This window comes from Myripristis murdjan, chromosome 23 (genome assembly GCF_902150065.1).
Source record: "Myripristis murdjan chromosome 23, fMyrMur1.1, whole genome shotgun sequence".
Classification (NCBI taxonomy): Eukaryota; Metazoa; Chordata; class Actinopteri; order Holocentriformes; family Holocentridae; genus Myripristis; species Myripristis murdjan.
In genome coordinates, this window is record NC_044002.1 from 16404242 (window position 1) to 16419418 (window position 15177).

General features: G+C 42.1%; 1 protein-coding gene across 3 annotated transcripts; it reads right to left on the reverse strand.

Moving 5' to 3' along the window:
• Positions 1–1232: 1232 nt before the first annotated feature.
• trim24 (tripartite motif containing 24) lies at positions 1233–14943 on the reverse strand. Of its 3 annotated transcripts, none has more exons than XM_030046027.1 (19): positions 14239–14943; positions 13283–13401; positions 13057–13204; positions 12705–12834; positions 12280–12396; positions 11915–12029; positions 11468–11614; positions 11154–11268; positions 10712–10851; positions 9317–9562; positions 8958–9080; positions 8673–8799; positions 8483–8540; positions 6969–7095; positions 5731–6032; positions 3987–4110; positions 3482–3556; positions 3138–3299; positions 1233–2540 (listed from the first exon to the last, which is right to left on the reverse strand). In XM_030046027.1, the coding sequence occupies exons 1-19, from the start codon at positions 14510–14512 to the stop codon at positions 1986–1988; spliced, it is 3204 nt and encodes a 1067-aa protein (XP_029901887.1). In that variant the 5' UTR covers positions 14513–14943; the 3' UTR covers positions 1233–1985. The 3 variants fall into 3 exon arrangements, with proteins under 3 accessions (XP_029901887.1, XP_029901889.1, XP_029901886.1); XM_030046029.1 differs by having other exon boundaries at positions 9317–9553; positions 12705–12837; XM_030046026.1 differs by having other exon boundaries at positions 12705–12837.
• Positions 14944–15177: the final 234 nt, after the last annotated feature.

Here is a 15177-nt window from a genome sequence, read left to right on the forward strand (position 1 = left end):
TGGGGTGGGGGCAACCTCGGAGCCCATCGCCTGATCGTCTGACGGCGACCTGGCTGCATATCAGCATTCATATGCAGATATCTGTTTATAGAGATTATCGTGGGGGGTGGAGGGGTGAGGGTGGTCAAAGGTCCAGATTCGGAGACCTGCCGTGATTTGTTTGATTAAAGCATTAATTGGATTCTCTTGATAATTACTGCATTAAATAGCCAGCATCTAGCAAAAGTAACCATAAATAAAATAAAATTTAATTAAATAAACACAGGCTCGCATTGGGCGTTAATGTATGCTTGTGATTTACTGTACAGATTCCCACGCTAAAGAAAGGGCCCCTAATGTGTGGATTAAAAAGCTTTTTGTTGCCCTAAAGTGCTGTACTAAATGTAGAATATTAAATACCAAGGACGTCTTGGATGTTGAGCTGCATCCTCTTTCATAATCCACAAATCATCTGTGTCAAAGCTGAAAAATCCCTGTCTAACCCATATGCCTCTGTATCCAGGCTACACCCCCTGCTGTATAGATTTAATTAAAAAAAAAAAATCAGTTAAGGATAATGGCTGTTATGGCTTGATACACCTCGGCAGGGTGCTATACGAAAGAGTTTCCCTAATGTTTTGTACAAACTGTGTGTATTTTTAATTTCTTTCACACTGCTCTGGTTTTGAAACAGGGTTTGGTTGGAATCTACAAAACTACAAACCAGGCGTTTCTCAAAACTACGACAAAGCAACTGTTATCTGAGACAAAGGACAATTTTAAAATACTTTCCCTGCCTGGCCTGTGCCCAATAATGTACATTGACCATTCCACATTTTATCAGCCATTGCTCCATTTGTACACAGAAACTGAGCGATAAAAGGAGGTTTGGAGATTTTAGGGTACATACTTAAGATTTTGTTAATTTAAGCCCCTGATAAATACTTACACGTCATGATTTGTGAGATGCAGTGTGAGACAATGCAGCCCACCTTCAGTAAGGGAAAGCCAGTGATAAATAGTCATTAATCAATTAGGATTTGACCCAATCTTCCAACAGTAACCATGATACAGATACCAAACCATGACGATTCAGTAGAAACAATGAAGTCAGGGGCTGATAGTGACAAGCTGATAATCATGTGTCTCAGTTTTATCTGCTACAGTCACAGCAATGACTTGTAAATGTGCTCTAGCAGGATGAAATGTGGGAAAATTCATCCTGTGAGTAAGGACCACAACACAAAGACGGGAACGGGATAGATCTAATTTTTTGTTTTTGTTCACAACTGAGCAGCGCCGTTTTAAAATGCCACATTTCATCCAAACTGCGAGACTGTTTTAAAATCATTATAGAATTGATAGATATGGCACTTCATTCTATACACAAACTACAAGATGTACAGAGTCCCTATTTGTTACACAGCATTCAACTAAAATGACAGTTGCAATGAAACATAAATATAACAGTCTGTTTATAGGCCAAACAGATCGTACAGGAGAGCTATATCCTATTAACACAATAAAATGGAGACATGATTGATATTATTTAGATTTCCTGCATGCAATAACTAATGAAAGTCTTATTTTCATGATTTGAATGCAGCACTTGTGCCTTCAGTACATGGCATTATGTACAAGTCAACCGATAATGCGAGATAACTGATAATAATTTACAGGGCATCCTATCCACAAAGAATATCATTTGTGTGCTTCTCAGTGTCATCACAAGAAAATAATCTATGTTACAGTACAATTGTAACCTCTGTCCCATCAAAAGAACAACAAAAAGAACTTGTATACTGATTTCAATGTGCATCTACCGCAAGACTGCCGCTAAATAAGTAAATTTAGTGTAGCAGTATAATTTTTCCTATTGCAAATTGCAGGGTACAAAACAAAAGTATCTGATTGCAGCAAATACAGGTCCCTACTGGGGCCACTTTTGTGGAAGACTGGAATCAAGCTGCTTTCCAATAGTTCTCTCCCTCTTCATCTTAATCCGTCTATCCCTCCTCGGTCTTGGCTGTTTTTGCAGCAGGGGGCTCCTGGATTATTTCAGGAGGCTCGGCGGTACCGTCTGTCGGGAGCTGAGGAGGCTTGTCTTTCAGGGAGCTCGGGGTCGCAGGATCTCCTGGTTCAGCCTCAGCAGCTGGACTGTCTTTCACAGGAGTCGTCTCCTCCTGCTTCACCTCCTCTGCGGGAGGCGTGTCTCCCTCCGCAGCTGCCGTCTTTGTGTCTGTCCCCTGTTCACTCGTAACAATCACGTTCTCTGTTGTTTGCCTCTCTCCTTCCTCTGGGGCTTTACCCTCCGGAGGAGCCAAGTCCTCCTCCACAGGTGGGATTCCATTTCCTGCAGGACTCGCTGGTGCATCGTCCTCAACGGGAGCCATGCCTCCTTCCATCATCGGTTCCTCTTCGTCATCTATCTCATCCTCCAAGGGAGGGATCATCTGTTCTTCCCTCCCTCCAGGGAAAATCTTGTCTGGGTAAAGGAGCTTCAGCTGCTCCTCAAAGTAGTCCTCCAGGTACAAGCCGGCGCTCCCCACCTCTGAGGTTGCCTGGTCAAACACAGAAATTTCAGTCAACAGTTAACTGTTTGTTCTTCAGTGAGTCTTCAGTAAAACCAAATTTTATGTTCAAGAAAACAACAGCTATCAATTATCGCTAAAACATGAACGTGAGATAAATAGCAATGTAGGTCTTTTAAGTTTCGGCTCAAGGAAGGTCATTTTATAAAGCACAAATTTTAACCCAATTACCAGCTATGCATTTTATCAAATAAAGACAAACATAACATAAATTTCATTAATTCCAGGAATAAATTGGGCATGCTGTCAGCAATAAAGTGACTTGCACTAAACCCACCCAATACCAAAACACAGCAATAACAAGCAAGGTTATGGATAAAGATGTAAATTACATAAAGACTCATACAAAAACCAAGAAAGATAAAAAAAAGAAGATGTGACTGCAAACAAAATGATAAAGGGCAATACCAAATTCAATTAAAATGTTCTGTTAGATCTTTGGCATTTTAACACAGACAGATCTTGACGTAGGGTACTTCTGTATTTCTGCTCTTTACAGATCTATAAAAGTTCTTCCACAAATATTAACAATTTTACAGCCGGCATGCTGTAGAAACCAGTGTTTACCTTGTAGTACTTTGCGCAGTTAAAGAATATGAGCCTGATGTCTGCCACAATGCCCTCAGGATTGACGTAGTGTTCACCCTGCTTCAGCTTTGTCTCTAGCTTCCTCTTCACTATTGACAAATCCATCGGCGTTTTAATCAATTCTTTGTACCTCCGTGTCTCCTAGAGAAGAAAAACAACACAGGAGAGCAGCTGCATTAGAAGCAGGACAGGACATTTGGATATTTCTGTCCAACAAGCCCAACGACTCTTAAAAACATTCAGTTAAGATTTGGAATATTGTGTAAATTAATACGATGGAAAAAAAAAAATCTCTCCACACTGGCACAGTTTTATGTCCTTACTGATGGAGAAGCGGGCTGCTGGAAGTCGGTGCTGAAGTCGTTGCAGTACAGGCGCAGCAGCAGCCTCTCACACCTCTGCATGTTCACAGATAAAGAAGAAACATCAGTGTTCAAACATTCATGTGATGTTCTTATCCACAGCAACTTGCCTCGGCTGAGAAGGTAGGGGTTCAGTGTCGAGACTGGAGACACTTAAAATATGAAATGTGGTTGTTTGAAGAGACTGTTACAGGAATCAAACCTATGACCTTCCACTTAGAGGAATAATCACTCATCCATCCTGTGGTCCAGGCATGATGTAAGTAAAGTTGAAATGTGTGCTGCTAAACAGCATTTATCAGGTTTGCAGTTATAAGAAAGTGGAAGCCACAAACCAAAACCCATCGGAGCAGAACTTTCTTTTTCAATGTGAATTATGAGAAACAGGACCACCACCTTTAAAGTAATACTCCAGTTTTTTTTTTTGAGTAAAATTCCCTTTCAAATGGCAAGTGAGTGACTGTACCCGTCTATCAATAGGTGATAATCTCTCAGAGTCTGGCTCCTCCTTTGCAACCTCCTTCTCATCACAGTCGTACACCATCTCAGGAGAGCTGAGGTCACGGCAGAACGAACAGAACCACTCACCGCTGAGGAGAAAACACATCAGGACAGAGCAGGAGGAGACGTAAGGGCAAACGCACACACTGTTCGAGACAGATTTTCAAGGTTGTTGTGTCCTAAAAAGACTCTGGTCAAAAAGCTCCTGATTTTGCCAGACACCCCTTTTGATCGCTCTAACCTCTGTGATACGTCCATCCTCCCTATAGGCTGCTATTGATTCATTTATTGTGCCCCTATTAATTATCCCCTTGCCTCCTCTGTGATTTTACATGTGGACTGAATGATATCAATCTGACAGCTGGGAAAGATCAAGGATGCTTCACACTGTGATAACTCAAAAAACACTCCCTTATCTCTGGCCATTTGTCCTAACCCAGAGATCTCTATAGATCACGTCCATCCATTACACATTAGAGGCTGACGTTAGATCGATAATACCACAGGATCCAATTTCCTTGGGACCACAGGGCAATGTGGGGATCGGGATGGGACAGGAAAATAAAGCTGTAGGAGGGAACAGGAGTTGGGAGCAATGATTGTCTTTAATGTTATGATCATCTGAAAGCAGTTTCCGGTGCGTAAAGCTGTCTTATAAGTTTCATTGTTTCACTGGTATCATCTCCCTCATGTAGGTTGTTTGGGTGGAAGTTGGCCAAAACGAGAACACAATTTCACATCCATGTCACCCTCTACTGACATCAGTCAAGCTTATGTGGACAATTTGATCACTTTTCTGGATAGACCAAAGATGGAGCTCAACCAAGTAGGACCCTGCAGCCAAGTCTCCCTTTCCATTTTCTGCTGAGGCCCCTGCTGCCTCATATTTGACAAGTTCAATTCAAGATAGCTCTAATGATCTCTGTATGTCTGGTGTTCCTGTAAAGTAAATTGTAGGCTTGCGTTACAGCTCTTCAAAGAACGTAGCTGAAACCTGAAGAATTTAGTTGTGGTTCGGGGCTTCACACGCCTTTATATTAGCCTTGGCTCCTGGAAAAATCATTATCTGCCCACTGTGTATCATCCTGTGCGATGAAATGCAGCCGCTGAAATGTTAAGATCTATATCGCACAAGAAAATTGTTATTAATGACCCTATCTCCTCTAACTGCCTCCAGTTTTTGTTTTTAATGGAAATGTGGGTTGACTCGAATGCCTTCTTACCAAGGAGTCTCCATCTCTGATTTTATCTTTCTAATAAGTCTAGATTCTCAGGTCAGAGTGAGGAGGAGCTCCTGTTATCCACAGCAAAAATCATGGAGATTATAAATCCTTTGAAATTTGTCACTGCTCTGAGCCATCTCTCGGTTTTCTGTGGCCTGATCTACTCAAAACCCAATTCAAATTTTATTTCTGATTTCTCTGACCTACTTTCAACTGCAATCACAAAATATTATAGGTTCTTCCTAGGCGATTCAAATATATATGACAAATTTGAACACAAATTTCTGGATATTACTGAATGTTCTGACTGTAAGCAACACGTATTTTCTCCCACAGACATTGTAGTCACACTGTTGGTCCTGTCATTTAATAAATACATCAATCAATCAAAGAAGAACATGTATATCTCTACCAGCACAGATTGATCATCGCCCTAAAATGCTACCAAAACAATCTTTGTGACACTGATGAGTTCTTGTCTCTCACCTGGGCGACTCGTTCAGCGTAGGGATGTGGCAGGACAGATGAAAAACCTTGGGACACTTGTCACAGCAGAGCAACTCGCCTCCGTTCTGACACACGGCGCACCAGTCCTCGTTGGGATCTTCCTCCGGCTCGGCGCTCTTCTCCGGCTGCGGCTCGGCTGGGAGCTGCGGCTGCTGCTTCTGCCCAGGGGTGGAGTCTGATCCTGGGGCTGGGTCTGGCGGCGATGCCCTCTGCTGCTGCCGAGACTTGGACTGGGCCCCGGTGCTGCTGTCTGGCAGGTTGGCTCCTACGCTGGACTGCACCTGGAGGCAGAGGGAAAGCAGCTGCAGCTAGACAAAGGTGGAACAATGGACTGAGAGCAGCAACACACACACAGGGAGACATTAAAGCCAACACATAGTGAATATCTCTCTCAACGAAAAAAAAAAGTGTTGTTTTTGTTTCCTGTTCGATTAATCAGTAATCAGAAATATAAATCCCCAAATCTTCTTGAAATTTCCTCAAAATTTTTCACTGGGTTTTGAATGAGAGGTGTAATGAGAACGTGAACATTTAATCAAATACGTTATGTTAGTTAGTAATGTAAAATGTTCATCAGTGAAACGTAAATTTTTTTTTCTCTCTTTTTGTGATATGATCCATGAGGTGCTATGCTGGCTTTTTTTTTCTGAACGGTTTGGTGTGCCTGACTGGAACTGAACTTACTTACTGAAGGTTATTTAGCACATCTGCTGCCTACTGTTGTATAGAAAGCAAACCTGATGAAGCGTATAATGCAGCATGTGTCATTTACACAGGATGTCTTACTTGCAAAAAAATCTAAAAATAAATACGTAAAAAGAAAGTGCATCTGTCTGGAGACTTTTGTGTGTGCGGTGACTTGTCTTTTCTTGTTCACCTTCAAAGGAATACACAGCTGCGCCCAGGACAGGTAATGCCTTTTGCGTATATCTGGTTTCAAATTAACTATTTAAATTCCAAATAATCACACAGAGATGAGAAAGCTGGTACTATCTGTTAATCAGTGTATAGGACTGCGGTCACACCCACTCAACACAACCATTTGAATTTGTTAAATAAATAAGTATTGCTATAAAACATCAGTTATTACAGATATGGACCTATTACAGATGTATTCATGCACTGAGGAAAAAAATATTGGCTGAATTTTTTCAGTATTAGCCCCAGAAATCATGTTTCCATCTGGCTCTATTAATTAAGCCAAGTAAATCTCTTACAAAGCGAACTTCATCCTCGTCCTCTGGTTCGTCCTTAATAACAATGATTGGCCCGGGAGATGACCTCCTTCGGCGCTTGGCTGAGGGGCCGGCCGGCAGCTCGGAGCTCTGCTTCCAGGAAGTCGTCCTTCATCACACACCCACACAGATAGAACAAAAGAGTGCACACTAAAAAACAAAATCTGGGTTGTTTCAGTAAACCAATTGCTGGGTTAAGCCTCTAACCCCGCAATTTAGTTATTTTCATTCAGTTCATGGCTCAAACGATTAACCCAGCATTCGGGTCAAGCCAGCCCAGCCTGTGTTCTGGACACTGTTTCCCAGCAGTGTGGTTGAAGCTGGGTCATTTTTTTAACCCAACAATTTTTTGAGTGCACAAGGAGAGACATACTACTAAAATACAATTTGCCTGGTTCAAATTGCTGAGTTTTGAGGGTCACTGAATGCATGAAAAGTCTGAATTTATCTGGAATCACTTGACAGCATGCTGCATGTGATGAATAAAACTGTTTGGTGAAAGAATGGAAGTGAGCATAGGCAGTGTTACATGTCAAAAAGGGATATTTATTGTGAATAATAACTTACAGTATTTTAGTGAGTAGGGGATTTTAGGGACTGCAATCAAAACAAAGTGTGACACCCAAATATCTAATTACTTTAATTACATTTAATTGGGGCAACAATTAGAGCAAATACAGAAAGACTGATCCAGGAGACTGATTACATATGATCATGTTGTGAGGTCTTTCACACGATACCGACAAACACTTAAGATTCTATGATTTTACTGCCGTGAAATCTCTTCACAGCACTCACTTCTGTTTCTTGTTATGTTCAATTGAAAGGACATGCTGTGCATTTTCACAACAATGTGGAGAATTTAGTATGTTAGTGCTCAGTGCGGCGGAGGACTCTAAGTATTTCAACTTTTAGTAAAAGAACACTGAGCTTCAATCAGGCTTTCGACTGTCACGTATAGGAACTGTGGCAAGCAGCATTTTCCACATGTTTCTGTTTTGCTAAAACATATTGATTGTATAGTCTCATTAAATAGTTTTGGTTTAGCAAGCTACAGCTTCCTGGCTAAGGTAGAAGATCCTATCTTCTGGTAAATAAGACGTGTTTCAAATGTTGCATATGAAAGAGGGAGATTGCTTCTGAGATGTCGATGAAGATTGTAAAAGACTGAGAAGACAGAGTAGTTCTTTTGAATTAAGTGAAAGCTCTGAGCCAAGGTGTGAAGCTTCAAGCTGAGGTTAAGTTTTCACAGTGCAGAACTTAAGATCCAATTCCTGTAGACTGTGATGATGAAGTTTCCTAAATGCGTATTTGTGGACAACTCTGAGAGACTGCATTTAATTTGCCTTAAACCGTGGCAACAGCACCAGTCAAAAAAACATAGTAACCGAAGGGCACAAGGGTTGAATTCTTCAAACTACAACCAGATGGATGAATAATATGAGAAGTGAGGAACTGTAACTAGGAAAGACTGTAGGATCGGTGCTTCTACTTACCCTGTGCTTCTGTCTGAAGACGAGGGTTTGGCCATTGGGGAATTCTGCCTTCCTTGTGCTTCAAAGACGGGACAAAGACAAGAAATAACTTATGAATGACTGGAAGAAAAGCTTATTCTAATATTGCACAGGACTGTCAGGGCTGTCGCTTAGTAATGACAGGTGTAATATAGCTTTTTAGTAAGCGTACCAGTCTTATCTGCACTTGCGGAAGCTAGACTCGGCGCAAAGCTTGGTTTGGGGATAGAGATGGTAATGGAGGGGACAGAACTGCCAGACTCACTTCTCTTCAGGTAGGATGAATCCATTAGGCCCCGCTGAAGCAAAAACAAAACAAGGAGCGTATAATACATCATTACAATGAAACAAAATAGTCCAAAGCTGCACTCTTGTTCTTTGGGGGTTATGATAAAAAATAAAAAAGGGTGAGTTTTAAAAAGACCTAAGTCCTTTCCCATTCTGATCTTCTACCCACCTGGTGTAGTGAAGTTTGTGTGGCTGCTCCAGTGGAGAGAGGGTGAGGGTAGCGGGATGTACCCTGCAACACCTCCATAGGTTTAGGAGGAAAATTGGAGCTATGGATCAGCTCTCTCAGAGACTGGAAATTTACGAAAACAAACAAAGTCAAACATTAAAAAACAGTTTGTGTTCTTAAGAAACCAGTTTACCATCAACTGGGAGTTATTTCTGGGGGTTAAAAAACTTTAAATGAAACTATTACATAACAGTCCATTTCCAGTCCATATTACCTTCCACAGACACACACACACACACACACACACACACACACACACACACACACACATCACAATCTTACCATCTGCACCAACTTACCTGAGCAGGTGGGAATCCCGTGTTGTGAAGCATGGAGGAGGTGGGGCTTCTAGGGTTGGGGTGGGAGCTTCCGTACCTGCGGCTCGGTGGTCCCAAACTCGGGGGGGCCTGGGAGGGGGAGGACCCGCCCTGAATAGGCCTTGTTGGGGGCGGGGGCCCAGGTGGCCCCGGGAGCCTAACATTCTGGTACCAGGACCAGTGGCCAGGAGGAGGCTGTCTATTAGGCTGCTGGGCCAGCTTCTCCACCTCAGATAGAAGAGGTTGATGCATGAATCAAGGGATCAGAGATTGGAACAACTGCAGCTGATTCAATTTAGAAAGAGGATATTTTTCCTATAATCTATGACACAAACTGAAAATAATTGCCCAGTACTTTTGACTCTTAACAGCATCAATGCATTGAGTGAAGAAAATACAGCGAGAGTGAAGATTTAATAAATTTGGCTGGGTATTAGCACTGAGTTCCCGTTTGAGTTTGGTGAAAACCTGCACACATCTACTGAATGATCAAGATTTAAAGAATCAAAAACAGCTCGTTCAAATGAATACCGCATTTAATTGGAAAATCAGTATTTTACCCAGCCCTGGAAAAGAAACATTTTGGTTCTCATGCTGCTTTGTCTCAACACAAGCTGATAGTCCAGTAATTTTAGGCCAAAATTGGGGTCAACCTAGGACAAATTGCAAGAGAAGCAAACTCAACTGATTTTGTATCCTCAGTTTGTCCTGAGTGAGAGAAAAAAAGTCCCAAGAAATCCCATCGGTGGAAAGTTTTGAAAATCACCTATATATGACCATATAATACCAAAAAACACTGTTTTTAACACACAGGTGAAAAGGGTTCAAAATTTTACTTTCAGATATCACTATAAAAATTCACAAGTTGATTACACACACAAAGACAAGAAAAAAAGTCAATTACAAGTTCTTTGAATTATTCTGTTTACACATGCATATCACACATCATCTGATTTGATATGTGCTAATTGGAATAAATGCCAGAACAGATATTCAAACAGTGAATTAAAAGGTTACTATATAACAGTGTGTGACAGAGAATGTGTGACATGCATGTGTGAACTTGTAACTGACTTTTTTTCTTGTCTTTGTGTGTGTAATCAACTTGTGAATTTTTATAGTGATATCTGAAAGTAAAATTTTGAACCCCTTTCACCTGTGTGTTAAAAACAGTGTTTTTTGGTATTATATTGTCATATATGGGTGATTTTCAAAACTTTCCACCAATGGGATGGGACCTTTATTTCCCTCACTCAGGACAAACTGAGGATCCAAAATCAGTTGAGTTTGCTTCTCTTGCAATTTGTCCTAGGTTTTTTCATAAAATGACTGGACTATGAAGGCCCAAGCTACTGACTGGGCTGAGCGTCTTTCTACCTGCATCTGCAGCTGGGCCAGGGTGCTCTGGCGCTGCTGGGCCGACACTGAGAGAGTCCCAGCAGGTGCTTCTCCTCTGGGACCTGCCTGGTGGTTGGGGAGAGGCTGCCGGCTGGTGGCCCTTTCTACCACGAGAGAACCTGGAACACAGAAAGAGAATTTAAACTACATGTAAATGTGCACTAATAACACCTCTCACCTATATCCTCATTTAGCCTGGGATGACTTGAGATTTTGCATACTTTTAAAGGTTGCCCTGAATGAAAAAGATGGAGAAATGCTGCATTATACTACTCGACTATTCCAGTTCCAACATGCTTGGCTAAATCACAAAGACTTTAAGACTTTTTTTTTTTTAGCTTGCACTTGGGAAAAAAAGAGATACTGTTGTAATTCATAGTCGGTCACTGTTAAAGTGGGACTAAGGTGGTGTCAGTCTTACCAAGGTCTACATTTGTCGCCCAAAAACCAGAGCGACACTGGAACCGAACAGAGCTCTGCGGGACAATGGAGGGACTACAGCTTGCCCTCATCAGGTAATGGATCTGGAAAAGAATCTAGGAGAAAGAAAAAGACAGGGAATTTCCAAAGAGCCGCAAGATATTATAAACACAGCTTGGAGTTTGTCAGATAATCACTGTGAAAAAGAGAAGGTACTTCTACCCTGACATACAAACAGACAAATGAACTTGGTAAAGCAATACAGCAGTGTTTTTCTAAAGCAATGCAAATCCTGTGTGATGTTCTGCTATTCACCAGTCTCTTGCAGTAAAGGAGGGCTGTGCCGCTGTGGCTGGCCGTGGCCCATTTGGTGAAGCTGATGACGTGATCAAGGTGCCTGGTCAGAGAGTTGATGTCCTCCTGCTGCTTTTTCAGACCCGTCTCATGGTCCTTAGTGAGAGCCTGAGAATGAAGGAAGCATAATACATGTGTTATAAAGGTTAAGGTTGCATTAACTGGTAAGGCTTTTGACCACTTGAGGGTGTCGAGAGCACAAACTTTTCGGACTTCCAAACATTTCTTCCATTTCTTCCAAATATTTTCTTCCACGGATAACCCAAAAATCTACCTATTCTTATATTTCTTTAACTGAGGTAAGGTTAACGAAGCACAATAGAAAAATATTTTAGGATAAAGCAAATATGTTACATAAATGTAACAGTAAAATCATAAATGCCACGAGGGCATTTGAAAAGTACATACTTCAAGCTGGTTGACCAGAATCTTTCCCTTCCTGTTGATTTCCATAATTAAGTTGCAGATGGACTTCTTGATTTCATTGGTGACGGTCTTCCGGTTTTCATCAACTTGCTGGAGTCTGTGGGAAACAAGGTGAGCAAATTGCATGTAAATCTTGCCAGACATCAATTCTGCGTAAATACTAAAACCAAATAAGGAATTTGGTTAAACAAATTTGCTGAAACCACACTTTTTAAGATACAGGAACATCAGCTTTCCATGAGAACCGCTTAATTAAGTTACAGCCGATTGAAGTCAAAGCATAACTGAATGCAAATAAGACACAAACTGTGCTTTAGTGCCAGGTGCACGATAGAGGCGTCCTTTACCCGGTGTTAATGCAGCTCGAAACCTCCTCAATAGCTTTTCTCTTCTCTTGCAGCTGCTGCGTCATGTTCTCCAGATACTGCCTGTGGTTCCTATAGGCGTCCTCCAAAAACTGGTAGCTGGATGCAAGGAAAATCCAAAATGTGACTGAATAAATCAAAGCTCCGTTTCACAGCAGTAATAGCCGATGACATTTGGTAAAATAAAACGGAACTAGTTTTGCTCTTTTTGCCATTCATGTCAAAAGTCACATCATGTAAAGCTTCTTTTTGCTTAGAATTAGCACCAAGGCTGCTGGAGCACCATCAGTTTTCCACTACAACCAGCAAAGAACAGTGTAAAAGCAGTTTCCATAAAAGATGGAAGAAACACCACTGCACATTATTTCTATGGTTGGGGAATTCCAGCAAAATGGAGTGCTGCCTACTTGTGGTCCTTGTGCTTCAGCAGCTGACAGTCTCGGCAGGTGAGTCGGTCGCACGTTTCACAGAACAGCTTCAGCGGCTCCTGCTTGTGGATGTCACAAAACACGGGCCTTTGTGTGGACATACCTACTGCTTCTGAAAGAAAGGGCAGGGGTGGGAAAATAAATCAAAAGAGAGAAGAGCAGAGTTGTGTCATGGGGGAATCAAGACACGCTCACTTGGAGGACTGTCACATCAAACATCTGCTCTGCTTTCTGACATGTCCTTAATTCATGTTTTTTATTCAATATAAGCAAGTTTACAAGTGAAAGAGTGAAAGTGGCTGGTGGAGTTTGGGGCCTGGGGACACGCTACCTGGAGACATCTCCTCCTTCTGTCGTATGGTGTGATCCCTGGTGAACTTGACCCTCTGGTGCGCTTCGATACACGTCACACACAGGAACTCCACACACTCCACACAGTAGCCCGTTGCCTCTGTATTGTCATCACAGCTCATGCACACCTAAAGCACACAGGAAAAGAATGTAAAATCGAGTAAATCAAAGATCACCGCTGTAGTTTGTTGGGATTAACCTCTCACCTGGCTGGTTTTCTCCACTGTGCTGCTGGGCACCTCAGCAGAGTCCTTGACAAAGAAATTATCCAGCACGTCCATCTCCCAGCATTCCTGTCGGCACACTGGGCATCGGATGGCACCAACTGGAGCAGGACACCACAACATATGTTCAAGGCTTCAGCTCACAACCACCAGAAGTAAATGTAAGGTGATATAACCAAAATCAAACATCATGACATCTTTGGCATTCCCCTGATATCAATTTTGTAACAATATTGTAGGGATTACTATCACTACCAAAGAGAAAACAGACCTTAGTAATGTCAACATGATGACCAAGAAAATGGAGCAGTCTAATAAGCTCAACAAAATGCATCCTTTTACTGTAATGCACCCTTTAAAACAAGGAAAAGACGCCACTTATGCCATATCATGATATAACGAAATCAAAAATCTATATCTAAAAGACAATATCTTGTCTCTAGGGGTGTAAAACCAAACTGTGAAAGAATGCCTTTGAAAGAATATTTGTTGATTTCAAATTATTATCCCAAATCTTTGAATGGAAAAAAAATGTACTTTTGCAAATAAGACAAAACACAGGTAACATCAGAAATAGTAGTGTTGTTTCCTTTTCTATCTGATACATAAAACAAACTGACCCAAAACCTGTAACACAAACCAAACCATAACACCCCTACTTGTCTCAGATCACAATCTTGTTGCCACACTGACGCATCAGTACAAGTTTCACAATGAGCACACCGGCTGCACTGTGCAAAAGCTGCACCACACACTTTAGCTGCAACACGGCACAACCCAGATGCATGCTGGTTACAAGTCTAGAATGGCAGTGATGATGTGACATGAGTAGATACTCTTATAAATGCATGTGGATGGTGGTTATGATGGTTTCAGCCAGTCACCACCTCCACCTCAGTGATGGGTTAGGGTCAGATGCATGAAGACAGAGCTCTCACGTGGTTTGCTGTTGTCAACTTGACCCTGGGAGTCCCGCCTGGGCTCGGCGCTGCGGAAGGGGGGCGGCAGGCACCTCTTGCAGAAGGAGTGCAGGCACGGCAGAAGCTTGGGCTCCCTGTTGTGGAAGCTCAACTTGCAGATGGGACAAGTGTCCATGAGGCCGAAGGTGCCCTGTTGCTTCAGCCTCTCCTCCTCGGCGGGCAAACTTTCGGCCTCGTTCTCCACGATGATGACAATGTCATCGTTGTCGACGTTGCCGGGACTTTCATCCATATTACCAATCAAAGCAGCCAATCAATAACTCGCTTCGGGAACAAAGGCTAGCCTGTGATTTTCCTCACTAAGCAAGACGGATAAGAGAAATGAATCGTAATGTCGTGCATTACAACACAGAGACGCACTGTTTCCCCCCAATAAGCTGGTTTACCTGACTCTCTGATAATAGCATTAGCTCAAGTGCAAATTCAACCCGTTTTAGCTGCTAAATTAGCAACCTAGCCTGCTTCAACTTGCACATCTGCCAGAGGAAAAACATAATCACTCTCTCGCTCCGTGGAAGGGCTTCCTACCGCAACGGGCGAACGATGACACCGCAAGTCCCCCCAATAAATAAAAACTGTGATAACTACATTGTGTTGTGAGGCACATTAATGCCTGGTGAAACGCGACCATCTGTGCATTCTTTCTCAAAACATACACTGGAATTACCCAGGAAGCATCGCGAGGGTTTTAAAGCTACAGCGTCCGGTTGGGGTCAAACTACCTCGGCGCACAAAATGCACGCCAACAAAACATTGCACATTAACTTTTATTGTGCACTCAATGTTTTCTTTTTTTTTTTCTTTCTTTCTTTTTAGTCCAGTAATTTTAGGCCAAAATTGGGGTCAACCTAGGACAAATTGCAAGAGAAGCAAACTCAACTGATTTTGGATCCTCAG